This window comes from Macaca nemestrina, chromosome 1 (assembly GCF_043159975.1).
Source record: "Macaca nemestrina isolate mMacNem1 chromosome 1, mMacNem.hap1, whole genome shotgun sequence".
Classification (NCBI taxonomy): Eukaryota; Metazoa; Chordata; class Mammalia; order Primates; family Cercopithecidae; genus Macaca; species Macaca nemestrina.
The window spans coordinates 154,919,798-154,945,487 of record NC_092125.1 but is presented as its reverse complement, the minus strand read 5'-3'; the positions used below and the strand labels follow the sequence as shown (position 1 = coordinate 154,945,487).

General features: G+C 34.6%; 1 protein-coding gene and 1 long non-coding RNA gene across 3 annotated transcripts in view; one reads left to right on the top strand and one right to left on the bottom strand.

Annotated features, from left to right (window-relative positions):
* The window catches only part of LOC139361835 (uncharacterized), a 70,135-nt gene that overhangs the window by 31,716 nt on the left and 12,729 nt on the right, over window positions 1-25,690 (bottom strand). The window lies entirely within an intron of this gene.
* LOC105482698 (interferon induced protein 44 like) lies at window positions 1,935-24,562 on the top strand. 2 transcript variants are annotated; one of them, XM_011742950.3, is made up of 9 exons: window positions 1,935-2,049; window positions 9,424-9,911; window positions 10,486-10,534; window positions 11,245-11,440; window positions 16,900-17,052; window positions 18,599-18,770; window positions 22,577-22,677; window positions 22,997-23,171; window positions 23,337-24,562. In XM_011742950.3, the coding sequence occupies exons 2-9, from the start codon at window positions 9,434-9,436 to the stop codon at window positions 23,369-23,371; spliced, it is 1,359 nt and encodes a 452-aa protein (XP_011741252.2). In that variant the 5' UTR covers window positions 1,935-2,049; window positions 9,424-9,433; the 3' UTR covers window positions 23,372-24,562. The 2 variants fall into 2 exon arrangements, with proteins under 2 accessions (XP_011741252.2, XP_011741250.2); XM_011742948.3 differs by lacking the exon at window positions 1,935-2,049 and adding an exon at window positions 5,276-5,457.

Genomic DNA, 25,690 nt, shown 5'->3' with positions numbered 1-25,690 from the left:
TCTTTCCTTGTCTTTCAGGATCTTGACACTTCAAGAATTCTGGGAAGGTATTTTATAATATGTCCTTTAGTTTGAGTCTGTCTGATGTTTTCTCATGATTAGATGAAAGTTATGCAAAAATACCACACAAGCGATGCACTCTTCTCTGTGAATGATAACTGGGGTGCCTGGCATCAATAGGCCCATCCTGGCAATGTTATCCTTGATCATTTAGTTAAGGTGGTATCTGCAGGATTTATCCACTTTAAAGTGACTATTTTTTTTCTTTTGAAATTAATAAATATACCAGGGGAGAGTCTTTGAGGCTATATGAATATTCTATTTCTCTCTAAATTTATACTCATTAATTTTAGCATACATTGCTGGATCATCCTGTAAAAATTTATTACTATAGAATTTACCTAATACTGATTTTCTACTTCCCTCATTTTTCCTGCATTAATTGGAATTTAGAGTTGTGATTTCTCACTCATTTATTTACTTACTCAGTTATTTGTTTATTTATATCAGTATAGATATTTATTTTATTCTATGGGTGATAATCCAATACTCTTACTTTTTTTTTTCTCTCAAATTGTTCCCCTTTTGGTCATTTCTCTGCCTTCTGACATGTCCCATTTGTTTTTGAGCACCTTCTTACTTTCTGGCATGAGAAGATATTCTACGTTCATTTTGTAGTTTTGTGATCCCAGACCTGTAGTCAAACATTTCTCCAAGTAGCCTTGATTCCTTTTATTGGAGATTGATATGACAGGATAGCTGGCTAACACCTTGAGTGACAGACCCTGAGCAGAGTATCTAGCTGAGTCATGCTAGTCTCCTAATCCATGGAAGCTGTGCAATACTATATTTGAATTGTTTTAAAGCCTGTGGATGGTAATAACTTGTTACAAAGCAAGATAAAACTGATACACCCTTTTTTTCCCGAAGACATTCAATTTTGATATGCCATTCCTCTGCTTTTAGAGCTTTAATAACTTCTCATTGTCTTAATGATAAAATCCAACTCAATTAAAAACTTGCAAGGCCCTCTTCGGCCCTAGTCACCTCCCTAGCCCCATTGCTTATGAATCCAATGCTCTCACTCCATTCCAGACAGACTGAAATACTTGGATGGCCCTGATGATACCATGTTCTCCTGCCTTCCTTGCTTTCACTTCATGTCTCAGTTTAAACTTTAATTTGCTAGGAAGTCTTTTACAAGTGCCCCAAGACTGGATGAGGCTACTGTTCTCCTGGCTTTCAGAGAATCTTGTTTAGTACTTAGCACAGTAATTCAGATGTCTGTGCCTGACTGTCTTCCTGAGTATACAGCACTCTCTTTGAGGGCATGTTTTTTATTTTAATTTTTATTTTTTAAATCTTACCCACCATTATCCTTCCCCAGGGTCTATGCCAGTGTGGACTGAGTGAAGGGGTAAATGAGAAAATGAACAGCGTAATGCCTTATGAATTCAGGAAAAGCTGAATCTTCGTCTGTTTGTTCCAGTGCAGACAGGCTTGGCTTTGAATACCATCCAGTTCCATGATTCTCTCAGCTGAATTATTATTTTTTTGTGCTTTAACAAATAGGGATAGTCATAGTGTTTACGGTATGCAGTTGTTCTGAGGAGAAATTAGGAAAAGGTATGCAGTTACACAGTGCCATGCACAACTCTAAATTCCAATTAAAAAATGTAGGAAAAATGAGGGAAGTAGAAAAATGCACATGAAATGTTCACTATTAGCTTTACTGCAGTTTTTTCTCGGTAGTGATCATTTCATGCATGCCTACATGTGGGCTACAAGGGGACCAGTTATCGTTTTTATGTGCTCAGCAGGATTTGTTTTTTCTTTCGCTCTCTTCCTAGTGAGGAAAAAGAAACTTAGTGGCAGTTGGCATGCTGCCAGCTGAGCATTTGCTGCTTTGAGTTTCAGTTTCTTTTCTTTCCTAGAGTCTCTGAAGTCAGGGATCTTTTAAGAAACTTCTGTCTCCAAACCGTAGCTGCTCGATAAATCAGACAGAACAGTTAATCCTCAATTTAAGCCTGATCCAACTCTTAGAAACAGGTAAGCGACTTTTTAATTGAAACATAATATTTGTACATATTTATGGGGTATGTGTGATATTTTGATACAAGCATACAATGTGTAATGATCAAATCAGGATCATTGGGAAATCCATCGCCTCAATAATTTATCATTTCTTTGTGTTGGGAACATTCCAAATGTTCTCTTCTAGCTGTTTCAAAATAGACAATAAATTATTGTTAACTATAGTTACCCTATTGTACTATGAACACGAGAACTTATTCCTTCTATGTAGCTGTATTTTTGTACCTATTAACCAACCTCTTTTCATCATCCCCTTCCTCTGACTTTCCCAACCTCTGGTAACCTCCAGTCTACTCTCTGCCTCCATGAAATCAACTTTTTTTTAAAGCTTCCACGTGTAAGTGAGAATATCACAGGTAAGTGACTTCTTGCCATCCAGTGTTTCCTAGCTGTGTGTGAAGAAAAAGCTTGCTTTCTTTTTTTCTAAAAACGAGCTTCAGAGTGGAATTGCTGCTAATGATCATACTTTGCTCTTTCATTTGTCTTTTATTTTAATGAAAATTTCACACACAGATAACTAGAGAGTATAAATGATCCATCCTGTAATCTGATATAGTTTTACCCGATTTTAAAAATGATTGGCTTTTTAAATTAGAATAGTTTTCTTTTACTTAAAAACAAAAACATTACAAATAAAGTTGAAGAAATCTATGACTCTCTACTATACATTGTTTTCTTTTGAGACAGAGTCTCACTCTATTGCCCAGGCTGCAGAGCAGTGTTGCGATGTCGGCTCACTGCAACCTCAGCCTCCCGGGTCCAAGGGATTCTTGTGCCTCAGCCTGCCAAGTACCTGGGATTACAGGTGTGCACCACCGTGCCTGGCTAATTTTTGTATTTTTAGTAGAGACGGGGTTTCACCATGTTAGCCAGGCTGGTCTTGAACTCCTGTCCTCAAGTGATCTGCCATCCCCGGGCTCCCAAAGTGCTGGGATTACAGGTGTGAGCCACCCCACCCAGCCTCTCCTGTATTCTTTACTCTTCTTTTTATTTCTAGAGGGCAACATTATCTAGACTTTGGTATAAATTATTGTCATAATTGTTTTTATGGTTTTCTGTATGTATGTGTATATGTATCTAAATATGATCTCTAGTATTACTGTGTTAAAATTACTTCTGTTTTTCCATCCTGGCTAACCTGGTGAAACCCCATCTCTACTAAAAAAATACAAAAAACTAGCCGGGCGAGGTGGCGGGCGCCTATAGTCCCAGCTACTCAGGAGGCTGAGGCAGGAGAATGGTGTAAACCCGGGAGACGGAGCTTGCAGTGAGCTGAGATCCGGCCACTGCACTCCAGCCCGGGCGACAGAGCGAGACTCCATCTCAAAAAAAAAAAAAAAAAAAAAAATTACTTCTGTTTTTATATACCAGCAAAAATGATTTTATACAATAATTTAAAAAATTAAGAGACATATTAATTTTATTTTTATTGATACATGATACATTACATATTTATGGGGTGCAGGTGATATTTGGTGATGCACTTAGAATGTGTAATGATCAAGTCAGGGTATTTGTGGTTTCCATCACTTTGAGTATTTATTATTGCCACGTGTTGGGAACAAGCCAAGTCTTCTAGCTACTGAAATACACAATACATTGTTTTTGACTATAGTCACTCTGTTGTCGACTAATAGAACTTCTACCTTTTATTTAACTGTATATTTGTACTCATTAACCGACATCTCTTCATCTGTTCTTCCTAGACACCCACCCACCCTTCCTAGCCTCCAGTATTTATCATTATACTCTCCACATTTATAATATCAACATTTTTAGCTTCCGCATATGAGTGAGAATGTGTGATATTTCCTGTGCCTAGGTTATTTCACTTAATATTCTCCAGTTCCACCCATGTTGCTGCAAATGACATGATTTTACTGTTTTTATAGCTAAATAGTATTCCATTGTGTAATATACCACATTTTCTTTATCCATCGACTTATGGACAGTTAGGTTGATTCCATATCTTTTCTATCATTAATAGAATTCACAACAGAAAGGTTGCTGTGATAAACCTGAGAGATACTAGAAGGAATTTTAACATATTGACCATATTAAACAATATTTAACATATTGATTGTATTCAGCTATCTTTTACAATGTGGTGTACAGACCCTAAAATAGCTCCTAATTGTCCCTGTCCTATTTTTTTTTTAATACTCATGTCCATGTATAATCCCCTCTTGCCTGTGGATGGAACCTGTGACTTAACTGTAACATATAGAATTTGGCAAATGTGATATGTTAAGATTATAATATCCGCTATGCTAGGAGATTCTCTCCCTTGCTAGTTTCAATGAAGTAAGTGGTCATGTTAGGGAGGCCCATTGGCAAGGAATTAAGGGTGACTTCAGGCCAATAACCAACTGAGAACTGAGGACAGCCTCTGATCATCAGCTAGCAAGAAATAGAGTTCTCATATCTACAACCATAAGGAACTGAATTCTGCTAACAACCATAGGAGCTTGGAAGCATGGCCTTCTCCCATTAAACATAAACATTCTGCAGCTGTGGCTAGCACTTTGCTACAGTTTCGTGGAAGATTCTGAAGTAGAGAACCAAACTAAGTAATGGCTGGATTTCTGACCCAGAGAAACTGTGAGACTATAAATGTGTTTTGTTTTAAGCCTCTAAATGAATGGGAAATTGCTATGCAGTAATAGATAAATAGCACAATAAATTAGTCAATACTATTACTTTATCTGTAGATGCTTTAGGGTTTTCCACATATAAGGTAATATCATCTGTGAGTAGAGATGATTTTACTTCGTTTATCATTCAGGTATCTTTTTCACTTTCTTTTTTATTTTGGCCTACTTGTTCTGGCTAGGACATTCAGTATTATGTTGAATAGAAGTGGTAAAAGTGGATAATCTTGTCTTGTACGTGATCTTAGAGGAAAAGCTGTCAGTTTTTCACTGCAGAATAGGATGTTAACTGTGGACTATTTATACATGGATTTACTATGTTGAGGTAATTTCCTTCTGCTCCTGGTTTTTTAAGTGGGTTTTTTTTTGTTGTTGTTGTTGTTTTTTAAACATGGAAAGGTTTGGGTTTTGTCAAATGTCTTTTCTGTATCTATTGAGATGACCAATTTGTATTAGTCAATGTTCTTCAGAGAAACTGAACCAACATTAAAAAAAAAAAACAAACAAAAAAAGACTAAGGAAATTTGTTATGGGAGTTGGATCACATGACTTTGGAGGCGGAGCAGTCTCACTATCTGCCACCTGCAGGATATAAAACCAGGAAAGCTGGTGGTGTAATTCAGTCTGAATCCAAATGTCTGAGAACTAGTGGAGCCAGTGGTGGAACTCCCAATCTGAACCCAAAGTCCTGGGAACTGGGAAAGCTGGTGGTGTAAGTCCCAGAATCCGAATGTCTGAGAACCGTGGTGGCCTCAAGATATTTTTAAATTCCCCTTTGGATTTCTTTTTGATCCACTGCTTATTCTAGAGGGTGTAGTTTAATTCTCACATCCTTGTTAATTTTCTAGATTTTCTGCTATTGATTTCTAGTTTCATTACATGGTTATGAGGAAAGATACTTGATATGGTTTCAATCTTCTTAGATTTGTTAAGACTTGTTTTTTGACCTAACATCTATCCTGGAGAACTCTTCTATAATACATGTGAGAAGAATGTGTATTTTGTTGTTGCTGGGTGGAATGCCCTGTATATGCCTTATTAGGTCCATTGGGACTATGGTGTTCAAGTTCTCTGTTTTGCTATTGATCTTCTGTTTGGATATTTTATAATGGATAAATTATTGTAACGGGGCTATCGAAATCTCCTTCTCTTATTGTGTTGCTGCTTCTCCCTTCAATTCTTTCAGTGTTTGCTTCATTTATTTAGGTGCTCTGATGTTGGATGAACATATATTTATAACTGTTATATCTTTCTGGCGAATTGACCTTTTTATTATTATATGATGTCCTTCATAGCCTCTTATGACAGGTTTTGATTTACTGTCTATTTTGTGTGGGATAAGGACACACACCCGTTGAGGGTTACCTTGCAGTTCTTGCAGTTACTATTTCAAAGATGCCCTTATTATCACTTGATTTTCATCCTATGTGTGTTCTTAAGTCTAAGTGAGTTCTTGGAGACAGCATATTGTTGTATTTCATCATGACGTGCTTTGACTCAGTATTACCCTTCTTTCTTTCTTTCCTTTTTTTTTTTTTTTTTTGGTTTGCTAATATTTTGCTGAGGATCATTCCATCTATATTTATAAAAGAGTGGCCTGTAATTCTTGTTGCTTATAACACCATTAACTGGTTTTGGTATCTAAGTTATTCTCTGGAAGAACATGTGTAAGATTGTGTATTATATATTCTTCAAAATTTGGTCGAATTCAGCAGCTAGACTCTGATCCTTGAGTTTTCTTGGGGAAGTCTTAAATTAATTATGAATTTAGTTTTATAAAATAGCTATGAGACAGTCAAATTTTGTATTTACTTTTATGTCAGCTTTGCTAAGTTGTATTTTTCTAGAAATTTGTCCACTTAATTAATTTATTCTTTTTTTTTTTTTTTTTTTTTTTTTTTTTTTTTTTTTTTGAGACGGAGTCTCACTCTGTCGCCCAGGCTGGAGTGCAGTGGCGCGATCTCGGCTCACTGCAAGCTCCGCCTCCCAGGTTCACGCCATTCTCCTGCCTCAGCCTCCCGAGTAGCTGGGACTACAGGCACCCACAACCGCGCCCGGCTAATTTTTTGTATTTTTAGTAGAGACGGGGTTTCACCATGGTCTCGATCTCCTGACCTTGTGATCCGCCCGCCTCGGCCTCCCAAAGTGCTGGGATTACAGGCGTGAGCCACCGCGCCCGGCAATTTATTCTTAAGTTTATTTTTACAAAGTTGTTTATCTTCAGACCATTTTATAGTTTATCATTTATTGCACCTGTACCGATATTTTCTCTTATGTTTTTGATTTTAGGACATTCCTTCCCTTTTTTCCCTTTGTCAATGTCAGCAGTGTTTTACAAATTTTGTTAATCCTTTTGAAAAGTGGGTTTTGGTTTTGTTAATCTTCTCTATTGTATACTTGATTTGTCCATTAATATTTCTGTCCATTATTTTCGCTTTTATTTTTATTATTTCTTTCTACTTACTTTGAGTTTAATTGGTATTTTTTCTGATTTTTTGAAGTGAAGGTTTATATAATTAATTTTCAGCCTTTCTTCATTTCTAATACATATGTTTAAGCTTATGTGATGTTTGTAACATTTTGTCTTCATTCTATAAGTTTTAACAAGAATATTTTATCATTTAATTAAATTTCATTATAATTTCTTATTTGAATAATGGATTATTTCAAAATATGTTTTTTATTTTCCAACGTATGAGGGGATCTACTAGTTATCTTCTTGTTAAAAAAATGCTGGCTTATACTGTTTGTTCAGTATTATAGTACTTTGAAATGTTTTGAGACTTGTTTACTTTTTAAGGTTTGTAGAATATCTCTTCTATACTCTTTTTCTTTTATTCTTGTTTTCTGGTTTCATATATCTCAACGAATTTTACTATATCCTTTAATCCCTTTTGCCCTTTTCTCTTTTGATTCTCTTTTTGTCTCAATACTTCAGTTGGTAAATTTTCTTCTAATTCTTTATGCCTACTTGCAGTTAAATGTTTTCACTTAATTATTAATTTCAGATATATATTTTTACATATAGAATCTCTTTTTGACTTTTTATTGTATTCATTTTACTGTAAATCATTCAATCTTACCTTTTAGCCGTTTGAACATATTAAACATAGCAATTTAAACATCTCTATGGGTAACTCCAGTATAAGTAAGGGTTTGTTTCTAGTGTGTGCTCTTTCCTCTTGGTTTTCTATCATGTTGTTTCATTTACCGCGAAACATGAATGTGTTTATGATGAATGAGAGTCACTGAATAGTTAAAAAATCATAGAGATATTTTGAAGCTGGAAGAATGTTCTTTTCATCCAGACAAGATTTATTTTGTTTCTGCCCTGCAGCTGTGGACACTAGCAACTCTCATTTACTTTAATTCAATTCATGATTGAGAATACTGAAGTATGAAATTAACTTTGTCTGCTTCCAGTTCATACTTACTTCTTCTCTGTAGCTCTTTTCTTAAATTTTTAAAAAAAATTTATTTCAATAGCACTTGGAGTATAAATGGTTTTTTGTTACATGGATGAATTATATAGTGGTGAATTCTGAGATTTTAGTGCGTCCATTATGCAAGTAGTGTACATTGTATCTAATATGTAGTTTTTTTAATCCCTAGCTCCTCTTCCATCCTCTCCTTTCTGAGTCTCTAAAGTCTATTATATCAGTTGTATGCCTTTGTGTACTCATAGCTTAGCTCCCACTTATAAGTGAGAGCATATGGTTTTTGGTTTTCCCTGTAGCTCTTTAGAATCCCAAACTGTAGCCTAAGGGAAAGGTTTCCCAGGTACTCTCCCTATTGCACTCCAAAGTATGATTTTTATCTCCCTAACTCTATGAGTCTAGCAAATGCTTTGCTTAACTTTTCAGCACCACAAATGCCTTTTCTGAATCTGACAGATGCACGTCAGAAATGTGCTCCCAAATGCCTAGCTTATCTCTCTTTATATAACTTCTCCAAATCTTTGCCAATAGCTATATATCTTAACTACCTTGTTTGCTCTTTAGAGCTTTGTGACACATGTTTTTTTATAGTTTATCTTGCTTTTCCAGTTTTTTTTATTGAAATAATTGTTGTGATGACCAATAGTCTATTATGCTGCTGTAAGACTTCTATAGCTGTTATCTTCTTTCATATTTGTTTCTTTATGTGCTTTTTTTTTTGCATGAATTCCTAGGCTCCATTTTCTAATTCATACATTGGCAAATGATGAATGTGATATGATGATGATGGCCTCTGTTCCAGCCATATGCTTTTTAAAAGAAAATTTTATTGGAACACAGTCATGCTCTCTTGTTTACATATTATCTATGACTTCTTTTGTATTACAGTGGCAAAGTTGAGTAATTGTGGAAGAGACCTTATGGCCTACAAAGGCTAAAATATTTACTATCTTGTTCATTATGAAAAAGTTTGCTGACTTTTATTCAGATTTATTTTTTCTTTATTCTTTAACTTTCTGAAGTCTGTCAATTGATTTAAAAATTTTAATGACTTTTCCTTTCTAAATTATATATTTTTATATCTAACATTATTGTGCCATTTCTATATTTTTTGCCTTAACCAAATAATATGTTTTAATTGAGTCAGTGAAAAAAGAACTTACTGAAAGTAGAAGTGGAAAGCTAAGCTATGGGCTACTATATTATATAAGCTTCTCAACCTATAATTGTTTTTCCATTAGATCTAGAACAATGGAAGTGACAACAAGATTGACATGGAATGATGAAAATCATCTGCGCAAGCTGCTTGGAAATGTTTCTTTGAGTCTTCTCTATAAGTCTAGTGTTCATGGAGGTAGCATCGAAGATATGGTTCAAAGATGCAGCCATCAGGGATATACTATAACAGTGACTTACATTAATGAAAATATGATTGTAGCCTTTGTGCTTGGAAATTATATTAATTTACGTGAAAGTTCGACAGAGCCAAATGATTCCCTGTGGTTTTCACTTCAAAAGAAAAATGACACCACTGAAATAGAAACATTATTCTTAAATACAGCACCAAAAATTATTGATAAACAACTGGTGTGTCGTTTATCGGAAAATGATATTTTCATTATACGTCCAGATAATAAAATTTATCTAGATAGAATGATGATAAAAAACTTGAAACTAAGGTTTTATGGCCACCTTCAATTTTTGGAGTGCGAAGTTTTTCGAGTTGAAGGTACGTAAAATTAGATAGTCCTACATCTCACATTATGATTCTAATCTTTGTGTTTGGTAGGTAATAATTGATCTACAAGAGCAAGGAAAGTGAGAGGAACAGTTAGATTCATGCCAATTTATACTCTTTGATAAATTCTGAAATGAAATGTGGGGAAGGAACATAAAGATTATGAGGTTTTTATCCAGAACGTATAGGCTGCTTTGAGAAGAGCAAGTTGAGAAATATATGTGCAGAGACAGAGATGACAAAGGAGTTGGAGATGTGGAGAGAGAGAGATCTTATCATCAGAGCTGGTCTGTTTTGATGTATGACCCAAAGATCAGACCCTTATAACATATGACCCTTAGAACTTCCAGGTGTAATTATGTGAGAGCTTCCAGAGCAAGTTAATGTGCAGAGAGGATAATTTTTTCTCCTCTTCCTCTCATTATGTTGCCAACCCTGACTCCTAATTGAGCAGCTCAGCCCTGGGTTATACAAGCAAACTCAATGTCTTATTTCAAAAGTAGACTTGGCCATATTTAACCAGACAAGTTTTAAAAACTTATTATGCTATGTTTATTTCCTATAGGAACTAAGTATAACCTAGACTACACAAAGAGGATAATGAAAGCCAGAGAGTAAGTTGGATTCTTGGGCTATCTATTAATGATTTTATTTAGACCAATTGTATAAAGAATGCTGACAAATTAGTAGTAAAGATAAAACTCATGCCACTGGAATGATTAAAAAAAAAGAGTTATAATGTTATTGGCATAAAATAACAAAACCACTACCAACTATGAAACTTTAAATATCTGCCTGATGACATTGACCAATTTGACTTCATTTCCACTTCAGACCAAAATTTTTCAGGTAGAGTCTGGATAACCATTTTAGATAATTTCTCTGAATCCTTTCCTTGAGAAACAGCTTTTGAGAATCCTCAGTAAGTGTCAAAAACAAACTCTCTTTTTAAATTTATAGATAGCTACATTGCATATATTTTATTTTGATTTCTCCTTAATGTATTTTTAGTGAAAATAATAATTTATCATCAATGTTACTGATATTTCTCATTACATTCATGTGATCTAAGACTAATAGTTGAAAAATTGTTTGGTTGCTGGTTAATATTTAACTTTAGTCAGATGTAAAATAATGCATTTTCTTTAAGCACAAAATGTATAACTTTAGATATTTCCAATCATATTATAGAAGAGCCCATTATCAATATAATTATTAAGTATTGAAAAAATACCCTTCTCAGGAAGAGAAAGAAGCTCTAGGTGACTTGTAGTGTTCTTTATTGGCTGTTCTTATGCTGTATTTAACCACTATATTTTAACAGGCACAGAAATAAGCTTCTAGCAGACATCAGAGCCTACAAGCCCTATGCAGACTTGGTTTCAGAAATTCGTATTCTTTTGGTGGGTCCAGTTGGGTCTGGAAAGTCCAGTTTTTTCAATTCAGTCAAGTCTGTTTTTCATGGCCATGTGACCGGCCAAGCCATAGTGGGGTCTGATACCACCAGCATTACTGAACGGGTAAGTTATTTCCCTGAGGATTTTATTTTATAGATTACAATTACTATATTGTTTATGTCTTTGCCTTTTTCTCTCAGGGCAATCCTAATATACAATTAAATGCTAAATCAAATGGCAAATAGAAGTAAAATTTTAATCGGAATCACCTCCATTGTGCTATATTATATAAAGAAGCTTTCAAATTTTATGGAAGGAAGAAGCAGTTACATAAAGAATACTTTTTAGTATTTGTGTAAAAAACAACACAAATTAAAAAACCCTATGGAAATATTTGGCCATTATATTTGATGTTCATTTTACTCATGTACCACATGATTTTACCTGGTTTAAAATGTTTTTCTTTTTTGTAGTAAAATAATGAGAATTATGTAAGATAATTTTTTTTTAAATTACATAAGACCATTTTCTAAGACATGGTCATGAAAAGCAAAATAGTATTTCACTTTGGTGGGTCAACTTTGAAGGAGAACTTGAAGTGTAAATCTATGCTCTTACAAAACCTATCTTATTTACAAAAAGATATACATAAGGAAATAAATAGTAATATAGATATCTTACTTGTCACTCTAAAGAACTACAAATTATGATGCAACACTTGTCTAGAAAATTCTTTCTGGTTTATGCTTTTCAATGTTATCATGCACATGCTATCAAACAAAAAAATAAGAAAGGGAAAGAATAGAAAATTTTAGAATCAGGCTTTTTAAATGATTACTACAAATTAATATTGTCATTTGTTAGGTGACAATATTATGCTGTGTATTATCAATATGCTGTGTGTTATCAATGCAAAATTTAGCATAATATGAGACTGCATAATAAGACAGTAATGGTTCATTTTAGCTTTTGTGTTACATCAATAACTGAAAGAATTTTCTAGGACTTTCAAGAATTACATCTTATTACTTGATGTTGGCCAGATACTATGCTCTGGAGTGGCTTTATTTTAATCTATCAGTGTAGTCTCAGAAGCCATGGCAAAGTACAGCAACACAAATTAAATTAATTAAGCATTGATTGAAATGTCTCTGTTTGCTAAATATTTACTCAGAAATAGAGACCTAAATACAAATAATGCTTGGTCCTGTTGCCCAGAGATCTCAGAGACCAATGCAGATAATAAATATGTATCATTCATTGTGATATATGCTATAATAGAGGTACTACTCAAGGCAAAATTTCTCTTTCTTCCTTTTAAGTTTTAAATTCCAAAGGTCTTATTTTAAGAGAAGCTGTAGACACTGAATTCCAATGAAATGCAAATGTTATTAAAATTGAAGAAATATAGGGCAGACTTTTATGAGGGAAATAGAATATTTTATTGCCTAAAGACCCTTTCCTTTGAATAATTGAAGTTATAAAGGAAGCAAATCAATGGGTAAGGAAACTATGAAGATGCATATTGGTGCTCCTGAAATTTTACCATGTACTTTAACTCTAATGCTTAGTGTAATTTCTTTCATGTTGAGGCACTGGTAAGTCCTATTCTCCTAGATAAAAATCTTCAGTGGGATTACGCCTATGCGTTTCATGGCCCAATGAGAGCTTTTGACTTTATTACAGACCACAATAGGTCATAGAGGGTTCTCTCCCTTCTGGTTTGAGTGATACTACACCCTTGCCAGAACCACAGATGGAAACATTGTAATTAAAGTGTCTCTGAGAAATCCTTTCCTTTGCAATTCTTCCTAAATCTTCCATATTTTCTTGTGTATGTTGAAAGTATATCTGACCAACAAATAAAATACTTTCAGAATTCTTCTAAAAAATATCCTTGCCATAAGATTGAATGTGTTTATCTAGGAAAGAAAGTTCTGCTGTGCTTCTCAAAGTGAGATTTGTGGACCCCTTGGGTTCCCAGTTATATTTTAAGGGTATCTCTGAGTTCAAAACTATTTTTAGAATTATTCTAAGTTTTTTTTGTCTTTCCTAGTGTCTTGACACTTGAATTAATTATACAACATAGTTTTACCTGTTAGCACATTAATATGAATCAAACGGTGGCACCAAACACTACTACTAGTCACTGTATTTCTCCCAATTATTGCACTTACAGGAAAAGAATGCCAGTTTTACTCCTTCATGAATAGTAACAGTTACTGGTTTTATTTAAACTCTACTTTGGAATACACATCATTTTGATATTCAGTATGATAACATGGGAAGTTCTCATAAAGTACTTCTAATGCATATTGAAATTTAGCAGTTGTCTTTAGAAAAAGCACTGGAGCAACTGAGTTGTTAACTGAACTTTTTTTTTATGTGATGTCACTTTTACTGGACAGAACAGACTTACTTATTCATACTTGGATATTTGGCAGGTATCTTAATGAAAATGGTCAAAGCGACCCTGCTAATCAAAGACAAAAACAAAAACTGACAGTGTCTGTTGCCAATAACAAAATTTGAGCTTTTGAGAAAAATCAAAGTTAGAGAAACTTATATCCACTATTCTGAGCCTGACAGCTTTTCAACACTTAAGACTTATCCAATGAGATTAATGGTGGTATTAACAAATGTGATGTTTTAATATTGTATGATGAAATGTGTCAACGTTAGGAAGATCTGGATAACCCAGTGAACCAATGTTTTAAAATGTTCAATAAATTAGGTTAAAAAATCATGCATGAGTAAAAGATATATTCAAAATATAAGACGAACCAATGGATTTAATGTAGCAGCATATAAAAATGTCGCAGATTCCACTTGCAACTAACCTTGTTATTACTTGTTGAGCTTTGCTATATTATGTTGAGGAATATTCACAATTACCTGAAAGCTATACAGTGAAATATTACCTCCTTTTCATAGTATACATACGTGTGAGAGGCTGTATTTTCTTCACATACATCAATTGAAACAACATATCAAGAGACTGAATCGGAGCCACATATGAGATTACAGTTACATTCTTTAATCCAGACTTTAAAGGGAATTATAATAATAAACCAATGACACTGTTTTATGTAAATTTTAAAAAATGCTTTTTAAGTAAAAAATGTTATTTGATAAACATGTGACAGGTTTATAATTGAATTTTTAATGATTAAAATAACATTTAAGAGGAGGAGGGGCAGAGCAAGATGGTCACATAGGTCTCTCCAGCAATCATTCCTCCACTGAAACATCAATTTGAATAACTATTAACACAAAAAAAATCACCTCAGGAAACCAGGTGAAAGATTACAGTATCTAATTCTAGCACAATAATAACAAAAGATACATTGAAGAGGGTAGGAAAAACAGTTTTACGTCATCTGCATCACCCCCCTCAATCCCAGGCAGCATAGTGTGGAGAGAACTGTCATCTGCTTGGGGGAAAAGAGGGAGTTGAGCACAGGACTTTGCCTGGACTCCAATATCAGGCCTACTATAGTCATATCGAGCACTGGATAGAACTTCATGGCCCCAGACTTTAGGCTGTTATTTGACAGTTGAGCCTCTAGCCCCATGCTGGTGCCAAAGTAAGACCATGTGGCCCTAGGCTTCAAGCTTGCATGGTGGACTCAGTCCCTGGACCCCACCATGGATGGATTATTAGTGGCCCAACCTCTGAACAGCACTTAATGACAGGGATGCCACAGTGGCCCTGAGCTTTAGGCATGCTTCGGTGCTGCACCAGTCACAGTGGTCCCAGGCTTTGGGACTACGCGAGGCAGCGTGCCCAGAATTTTTGGATAGGCTGATTGTTGAAGGACTTTTCCAGACAAAGGCAACCTGCAAAGATTGGAATAAGTACCTACTTCCAGAGATGTTTATACATTGACACATGGTCACAAGAGTCAAGAACAATCAGGGTAATATGACATCATTAAAGAGAGAAAATAATGTACCAGTGACCAATCCTAAAGAAATGGAGATGTATGAACCTCCTGAAGAATTCAAAATAATTATTTTAACGAAGCACAGCAAACTTCAAGAAAATACAGAGAAACAATTTAACAAAATGAGAAAAATGATGAGTGAACAGAATAAGAAATTTAATAGAAAGGTTGTAATAATTATAAAAAATTAAACAATTTTCAGAGATAAAAAATACAGTGGGTGAAATGAGAAATGAAATAGAGACCATCAACAGCAGAATTGATCAAGTAAGAGTCTGTGAACTTAAAGGTAGGTTATTTGAAAATATAGATAGAGGAGAAAAAAACAAAATGAAAAGGAATGAAGAAAGCTTATGAGATTTATGGAACAGCATCAAAAGAACAAATATTCAAGTTATAAGAGCTAAAGGAGACAAGAAATTAAAAGTAATAGATGTCTTAAGTAAATAAATAGTAGCAAAAAAACTTTTCAAACCTGGAGGATGATGTAAATATCCAGGTAAAGCTGAGAGAAAAGTCCCCAGTCAGATTTAATCCAAAGAAGATTAACCCAAGACATATTAAAATCGAACTGTAAAATATCAAAGACAAAGAGAGGATTCTGAGAACAGGAAGATAAAGAAAGCAAATAACATATTAGAGAGTTTTAATATGACTAGCAGTAGACTTGTCAGCAGAAACTGTACAGGCCAAGAGAGAGTGGGATGAAATATTCAAAGTGCTGAAAGAAAAAACAAACAAACAAACAAACACATCCATTGAGAATATTATACCCAGTAAAGCTATCCTTCAGAAATAAAGGATATAAAAAAATTTTCCTGGATGAACAAAAGCTGAGGGAGTTCATTACAATTAGACCTGTCTACTAAACTCTTGCTAAAGTGAGTTTTTCAAGCTGAAAGAAAAGGATGCTTATAAGTAATATAAAAATATCTGAAAGTATAAAACTCACTGGTAAAACTACATGGTAAAATTCAGAATACTCATACTATAATGATGGCGTGTAAATCACTTATATCTTCAATATGAAGTTTAAAAGACAAAACTACTAAAATAATAATAGCTATAATATTTTGTTAAAGGACATGCAACATGGAAAGATGTAAATTGTGGCATCAAAGATGCAAACTGTGGGGAGGAGTGGAGTAAAAATCTGGAGTGTTTTTTTTTTTTCTATCTAAGTGGAGCTGTTATTAACTTAATATAACCAGTTATAATTTTTTTTTGTAAGCATCATGATTAACCACAAAACAAATACTGATAGCAGATACATAAAATATAAAAAGCAAGGAGTCAAAACATACCATTATATATATGTGTGTGTGTATATATATATATACACATGCATGTTTTACATGATAAATTACATATAATTTTCCTTTTTAATTAAAAAAGAAACATTAAAATTTTTTCAGTTTTAATTTCCAACATTTTAAATATCCATAGATATAACCCACATAAATAACAGATCTTTGGGATTCTCAATAACTTTTAAGAGTCTAAAGGGGTCCTGAGACCAAACTGTTTGCGGACCATGATATTCAAATATTAACCAATCTCTTTTCTTCTTATTGTCCTGTCTTGAATGCTGGGTGATGAATGAAACTTTACACTTAATATATATATTTTTAACAGTATAGGATCTATTCTGTTAAAGATGGAAAAAATGGAAAATCTCTGCCATTTATGTTGTGTGACACCATGGGACTAGATGGGGCAGAGGGAGCAGGACTGTGCATGGATGACATTCCCTACATCTTAAAAGGCTGTATACCAGACAGATATCAGGTAAGATTTCTTCAATATCCAAAACATTTCAGATCAGTTTCTTCAGTATTTTTCATTGAATTTTTAACCTCATAAGGCAATTTCAACTGCCGTAATGTGGTTTCAACATCAATCAACACTATTCTACTTTAAATGAATAAGAATTCATATAAAAAAAAGTAGACTGACTACTGTTCTTTTCTGTAACATTGAAAAATAAAGCCAAAAGGCAGGATTCTATTTATTCACATTCTAGTAAAAGATCAAGGAGATAGTGTGCTTTTATTACTCTTTACAATAATGTAAACTAATAATAGTCACTTAATCCCTTGCACTTTTTGGGTTACATAGACAAAATATTGGAACAAGTAACCACTTTGTGTTGAAATGTGATTTTATACTGTAAATGCTTAGATTTCACTACTAAATACCTAGATTCAAAATTTGGCTCTGCTACTAGCAGATGTGTACCCATAAGTAGGTTACATACTTCTCTCTCTTAGTTTTTTTTTTTTTTTTTAGGTGTGCAATGTTGGTATTAATGGTGTCCATCTCATAGGGTGGCTAAGAAGATTAAATGAGATGATATAGTCTAAGTTCTCAAAAAAGCCAACAATGATTGTTATCTTTCTTTTAGGTGTTGGGTATCAGCCTCAATTTCTAAAGAAGACTCTCTTTTGCCTCCCAATTTTGCTGAATTGAAAACCTTACCTATGTATTCATTTATTCATTCAAAAACCATTTATTATAAACCATATTTGTGCCAAACTCTAAGCCAGTTACTGAAAACACATAGTTCAATAACAACACAATCCTTATCCTCCAGGAGTTCATAATGCAGTCAGGGAAAAGGAGACACACAGATAAAGAGAGCGGGGATACAGCGAAGACATTGGAGAAATCAGGAGCATACTAACACCTTAATTTTTCACAGCAGGGAACCAGTCAATTCAGTCCAACACTGAAATATATAGCTTAATAACTACCTGTTTCCAAACTCTTGTTTCATAATCTATTTCCTTAATCTTAGAAAGATTATTGTCTTGTGGTAAGAAGACATTAACTTCAAAGTTGGTATTTCTTTTATTTCACTTTAGTTTGTTTTTCTTCTATAAAATCAAAATAAATTACAGTCTTTTAATTTAAATAGCATTTGCAACATATTTTTCTTTCTTTTATTCTCTCTATCCAGTTCATTTAAGCATGCAAAATGCTTAGAGAGGAGTTTTAAGTTGTATTTAACAAATGTTAATGGTGTTTATTTCAGGATAGGATTTGATGTTAGCTTTCCCAAAATATTCTTTATACTTTCCTGCAATACTTACAATGGATGATTATCATTTTTACCACAGCAATAAATTGTTTTTTTTTTTTTTCCTGCGAGAGAGATATAATGGCATTATGCTCAGTGGGAAGGGAGTAAAGAGGCGGGTGCTACTAATTTGGGGAAAGAATTGCTGGGGAGGAGAGAGATAAGTAGTTACAGTATTAGAAGCATTAATTGTCTCTTTAAGGATTAAACAGAAATTCTCTGAATTCTGAATGTTACCTTATGTTTTTATAACAGTTTAATCCCCGTAAACCAATTACACCTGAGCATTCTACTTTTATCACCTCTCCATCTCTGAAGGACAGGATTCACTGTGTGGCTTATGTCTTAGACATCAACTCTATTGACAATCTCTCCTCTAAAATGTTGGCAAAATTCAAGCAAGTTCACAAAGAAGTATTAAACTGTGGTGAGTCTCACTCATCGTACTTATCCAAAAAAATTTATTTTGATATAATTATAGATTTGCCAGAAGTTGCAAAGAGATTACAGAGATTTCCCATGTACCTTTCATCCAATTTCCCTGTCACGGGTAGAGATCATTCACAGGCATGACTGAAGAAAGACCCCAAATCCTAATTTTCAGTCTTTAAAGAATAGACTAACCATCCTTTTTTTCTTTTTTCGTGTGTGATTTTCCTGAGGCGTTAGATAGGGAAGTCACCTCTTCACACTATGTGGCTACACCAGGAAGACTGAATCCGGGAAACTGATTGCTAACAATGTGTGTTTATTGTTCTATGTCATCTTATCACATGTGTAAGTTTATGTACCCATCTGTGCAACCAACTATTACATCACTTCATAGATTTCCCCCATGGCACCCACTATTCCTCCACCATCCTTAACTCTTGGCAACCACTAATATTTTCTTCATTTCCATAATTTTGTCATTTTGTGAATGTTATAAAAATGGAATCATACCGTATGTCACCTTTTGAGACTGGATTTTTTGACTCAGCCTAATATCCTTTGACATCCATCCAAGATTTTGTATGTATTTATTGTTCATTAAAAAAATTGTATAGTATTCCATGGTATAGATACCCCACAGTTTCACCATGCTCTATCAAAAAAATATTCCAGTTTTTAGCTACTGCAAATAAAACTCCTATGAATATTAGTGTTCAGGTTTTTTGTGGACATGTTTCTATTCCTCTGGGATAAGTCTCCAGAAATGTAATGCTGGGTCATATAGTAACTGTATGTTTAACTTTGAAAGAGATCACCAAGCTACATTCTAGAGGGACTGTACCATTTTACAATCCCACCAGCAATACATGAGAGATCTGATTTTTCTGCATTCTTAGTAGTATTTGCTATTGTTGCTATTAGAAAACTGTTAACGCTTCTGATAGATGTATACTGATATTTCATCAGGTTCTCAATTTGCATTGCTTAATGACTAATGACATTGAATATCTCCTCATGTGCTTATTTGCCTTCTGTATAGCTTGTTCAGTGAAATGTCTCTTCACGTCTTTTGACTATTTTCTGATTGGATTATTTGTGTTTTTTAGAACTTGAATTTTGAAAGATCTGTAAATCCTAAATATGAGTCAATTGTAAGATATATCATTTGCAAATAGTTTCTCTCAGTCTGCAGTTGTCTTACTATTATGACGATTTCTAGCCCTGCCATATCTCATCTCTCTTTTTGGAACTCTGGAACATGAATTCTAGATATTTTGTTATAGTCTCACTGTTTATTTATTTATTTATTTTTATATCTATTTGCGCTTTATTTTTCAGAGTGGGTAATTTCTATTGTTATATCTTTAAATTCATTTGTTCATTACTTTGTCCTCTCCATTCTGCTTTTGAGCATATCTATTGTTTTTCCTATCTTGGGTATAATATTCTTTTAGTTCTAAAATTTCTATTTGATTCTTTTTCATATCTTCTGTTTCTTTGCTGAGACATTCCACTTCCTGCATTTGCTTCAAGCATGTTCCTACTTGGTTCTTAAGCATTTTTATGATGGTTGCTTTAGAATCCTTGCCAAATAATTCTAACATCTTTGTCATCTAATTAGGGTCAGGATCTTCTGATTAGCTTTACTCATTCAAGTTGAGAATTTCCTGGGTTTTGATGTGACAAATGATCTTTAATTGTGTCTTTGATATTTTATTCTGTGACTCTGGATCTTACATCTTGTGTTTTCGCAGACATATTCTGATACTGGTAGGACGGAAAGTACAGGTTTCCCATGAGTCCTTGTTTGACATCCCTAGAGAAAGGGCACTTTCTTACTGCGCCCCACATAGGATCCCCTGACATCACAGGGCTAGAAGCCTCCTTGCATCTAAGGTTAATGAAGGCTAGAGTTCTAGCTTCTCATTTGTTCTCCTCTGACACTGCCAGAGAGGGAGAAGAGCACCTCATTGCCGCTGATTTGGTGGAAGTCTAGGATCCCCAAGTAGCCTCCCTTGACACCATCAGGACAGACCTTGTTAGTATAGTGCAGGTATAAATGTGCTGGCTCCCTACATTTTTTTTTTCCTCTCTGATACTACCTTGGCTAAGGACGAAGGTTGGGAAAGGGAAGGACATATCCATGGATCTGGGTAAGTGATTTCTGTGGTGTTTGGCTCAGGTAGTGTGGCTATTTTCTGAAAGTTCTCTGTCTTGCTACACTGCCCTTTTTCTTATGCTTTGACTAGATGGAACAGGTTTTACTTTACTTTTATTTTTTCTTGTTGCTGGCTCTAATTGGCATTTTTCAGTTGTGAGTGTCTCTAAAAGCCAATCTAGGACATATGAAGTAAAAAGAAAACCTAGAGAACTCATCTGTGTATTGTTTCTTGGATCTCAAGGTTTCTAGCCAAATTGCATCCTCTGCACTTTTCAATCTTTATGTTTGATTTATGTATAATGTCCAGAGATTTTAGCCATATTTAGTGTAAAGAAGAAGGAAAAGTGTGTCTACTCCATTTGATTGAGAACTGGAAGTACTCTCACTGAAGTTTGAAAATATTTTCATATAAAGAATTGTTGGGGCATTTATACTCCAAAGCCTCATCACTTACTTTATCAGTATAAATATGACATATTTAGGTTCCGAAAAGTGCTATGCAGTTTAATGTATAGAGCATGGTCTTGGTTAAGTGAACCACATTTTTAAATAGTAAACTTTGACCTTGAGGAAGGTAACTGAATTTCACTGAACTGTAGTCTTCTGTTCTTATAAAATGGGGATAAGTTTTGCATCTGAACTTAACAAACCGTCTAACAAATGTCTGAGTAGTGAACATTAGATATACACAATGTAAATATATAAGCTTATATAATCACTTAACAGCTTTAAAATTATGGAGGGTTTGGGGTAAAAGAGAAATGCTAAGTTTTAAAATGAGTTTTCAAGGACGTATGGCAATACATTATGCTTGGCATACTGGATGGCAATGCTTAATGCAACTAACTGTGCCGACTTAGGACCTCTGAAAGGACATTGTATTAATTTTGAAAGAGAAGAATTACATTGTAACAGAGGTTGAAAAAAATTATAGGTATCAATTGAGAACTGCCCTCTACCAGAACCTAGGTATTAATTGGCCAACTTTGCTAGTTATTCCTCTGAAACCTGAATGATGAGAAGGTAGTAAAAGAAATCATTTAGATTTCGGTAGGAAGAAGGTACTAAAAACTCTGTTAAAAGAGTTCTGGGAGTTTTCTTGACAGGCATTTGAAATTAATCTTATATTTTCCTCATAAGCAGTTGTTAGCATAGTAGAATTTTGATTCGTTTAGAAGTCAAGTGTGATTTACTAATTCAATCCCTGTGGTTTGAGGGAGAAAGGCATAGGTCCTTATTAGAACTGTGAAATCAGTACAGTTTGCTCTCACAAATGCTCGTACACAACCCTCCTCACTCCCTCTTTTTCTTGTGGTTCTTTTTAGTCCCCAAAGTCCAGCAACCCCCTTTTTTCCCCTTGGCCAATTTAAAACAAACTAGTTGAATGGAATAGTAGATAATTGCAATTTAGTATGAATTTAGTTGCATTGAAAAATGCTGTCTCATGTTGGAAAAAAAGACCAAAGATCATTTCTCCGCTAGAAAAGCTTCAGGCTCCATATTGAGATGTGTTGGGGATATTTCATTCTTCAGCTCTCAAAATCACATCACCCTATAGAGTTGCTTTCACACGTATTTAATAACTTGTTGATACATTGCTATTTATGGTATAAAATAACTGATTTATCTATTTGATATAGGTGTAGCACATGTAGCCTTGCTTACTAAAGTGGATGATTGCAGTGAGATTCTTCAAGACAACTTTTTAAACCTGAGTAGATCTATGACTTCTCAAAGGCAGGTAAAGAATGCTGATCATAACCAGATATTATTGTAATAGTACCACAATCATACTTGTGTGTGGGGGTGTGTGTGTGTCTGTATGTGTATATATGCTCACACAACATATTTGCAGGGAAATGAAGAATGGAATCAATTGCTTGATTAATTCAAATTTATATCACACTTAAAACTGCAATGATCTGAATTATTAGTATGTTCCCAAGATAACTTATTAAGCCATTGCTTTTTGGGTTTCTTTCTTAAATTGTATTTAAAATTGGTCAAATTTCAAATATTAAATACAAGACGTAAGTATTTTTTAAATATACTTTCCACAGGTCATGAATGTCCATAAAATGCTAGGCGTTCCTATTTCCAGTATTTTGATGGTTGGAAATTATGCTTCAGATTTGGAACTGGACCCCATGAATGATATTCTGATCCTCTCTGCACTGAGGCAGATGCTGCGGGCTGCAGATGATTTCTTAGAAGATTTGCCTCTTGAGGAAACTGGTAATCTGGTCCTTTTCTCTCCCTCTCATAAATCACTGGTACCTTTTGAAAAATCTTAAGTTATACATCAGTTATTAGATGACTGGGGCCCATCTGCATGCCCTAGTCCTGAAAGTTGCATTAGGATATGTGCTTAATTTCCACTCTTGTTTGTTTCATTTTCAGGTGCAATTGAGAGAGTGTTACAGCCCTGCATTTGATATAAGTTGCCTTGATTCTGACATTTGGCCCAGCCTGTATTGGTGTGCCTCAATGAGAGTCAATCTCTATTGACAGCCTCCTTCAGATTTTGCTTTTGTTCATTTTGCCTTCTGTCCTTGGAACAGTCGTATCTCAAGTTCAAAGGCCAAACCTGAGAAGCAGTGGGCTAAGATAGGTCCTACCACAAACGACCCCTCCATATTGCTGTACCATTTACAATTCAGTTTTCAGTGACACCTTTTTAAACCACTCCAGGAAAAATGAGATATTCTTTTATTTATTCTTCTATAACACTCTATATAGGGCTATGTGAGTACTAATCACATTGAATAATAGTTATAAAATTATTGTGTGGACATCTGCTTTCTTAAATAGATTGTGAGTTCTTTGAGAAACAGTGTGGATTTTACTTATCTATGTATTCACAGAACTTAGCACAGTGCCTGGTAATGAGCAAGCATACTTACCATTACTTTTCCCTCCCACCCTCTCCAACATCACATTCACTTTAAATTTTTCTCTATATAGAAAGGAAAACTAGCCTGGGCAATATGTGGGATTGTAAACTAGTTCAACCATTATGGAAAACAGTATGGCGATTCCTCAAGGATCTAGAACTAGATGTACCATATGACCCAGCCATCCCATTACTGGGTATATACCCAAAGGATTATAAATCATGCTGCTCTAAAGACACATGCACACGTATGTTTACTGCGGCACTATTCACAATAGCAAAGACTTGGAATCAACCCAAATGTCCATCAGTGACAGACTGGATTAAGAAAATTTGGCACATATACACCATGGAATACTATGCAGCCATCAAAAAGGATGAGTTTGTGTCCTTTGTAGGGACATGGATGCAGCTGGAAACCATCATTCTTAGCAAACTATCACAAGAACAGAAAACCAAACACCTCATGTTCTCACTCATAGGTGGGAACTGAACAATGAGATCACTTGGACTCGGGAAGGGGAACATCACACACTGGGGCCTATCATGGGGAGGGGGAGGGGAGAGGGATTGCACTGGGAGTTATACCTGATGTAAATGACGAGTTGATGGGTGCTGACGAGTTGATGGGTGCAGCACAGCAACATGGCACAAGTATACATATGTAACAAACCTGCACGTTATGCACATGTACCCTAGAACTTAAAGTATAAAAAAAAAAAAAAAAAAGAAACCCCATCTCCAGTACACACACACACAAAAAGAACGAAACAAAACCCACAAAAATTAGCTGGGTATGATGGCACGTGCCTGTAGTCCCAGTTACTCAAGATGATTGATTGAGCCTTGGAGGTGGAGCCTACAGTGATCTGAGATTGTGCCACTGCACTCTAGTCTGGGAGAAAGAGTAAGATCCTGATTCAAAAAAACAAAAGAAAACAGAACAAACAAACAAAAAACAGAAAGGAAGACTGAAAGAGAATGAAAAGCTGGGGAGAGGAACTAAAAATAAAGAAGGAAGAGTGTTTCATTTATATCTGAATGAAAATATGAATTACTGTAAGTAATAGAATTAATAAAAATGAGCCAACTTTTTTTTAACAATTTACATTTTATTTCTATGAAAAAAATAAATATTCCTCTTCTAACAAACCCATGCCTTATTTTCATTAATTGAATTCCAAATCATCCTAGCCATGTGTCCTTCAATTTAGGTTACTGGTGCAAATCAGTAAGAAGGTTCTTATACTCATGCTCCAAATAATTCTGAAGTCCTCTTAGTAGCTGTGAAAGCTAGTGCTATTAAGAAAGAAAAACAAAATTCCCAAAAGATAGCTTTCGTGTTTTTTTCTTCCTTAAAGACTTCTTAATCCTCTTCTCCAAATTCTTAGTCTTCTTCAAAATAATATGCTTTGGTTCAATAGTTATCCACATTCTGACAGTCTAATTTAGTTTTAATAAGAATTATACTCATCTTTTGGGTAGTCATAGATATTAAGAAAGCAAGAGTTTCTTATGTTCAGTTATGGAATATTTTCTAAAGCCAAGCTGCAAGTGAAGTTGTGCTCAAGTGAATGAATGTTCAGGAGACACAATTCAGTGGAAGAAATTAACTCTTTAAAAAAGACCTAGGAATAGGAGAACCATGGAAATTGAGGAGTAGGCCTGCAAGTAGATACTGGGAACAAAATTAGAGAGGCAACCAGAAAAAGTCATTTTAGGCTCATCAGTGTTGTGCCTGTTGCAGAGTAACACACCAATACACCAAAACAGCAGGTGTTGCAGTAGAGAAAGAGTTTAATAATTGAATGGCAGCAAATTGAGGAAGGTTGAGGAAACCTCAAATCTACCTCCCTGCTGG

Coding starts and splice junctions, on each gene's coding strand:
- LOC105482698 (XM_011742948.3), top strand. CDS start 5,291: ATGACTTTGGAGGCGGAGCAGTCTCACTATCTGCCACCTGCAGGATAT. Junction 5,458..9,423: donor GAACTGGGAAAGCTGGTGGT/GTAAGTCCCAGA, acceptor TTTTTCCATTAG/ATCTAGAACAATGGAAGTGA. Junction 18,771..22,576: donor CAAAGAAGTATTAAACTGTG/GTGAGTCTCACT, acceptor TATTTGATATAG/GTGTAGCACATGTAGCCTTG.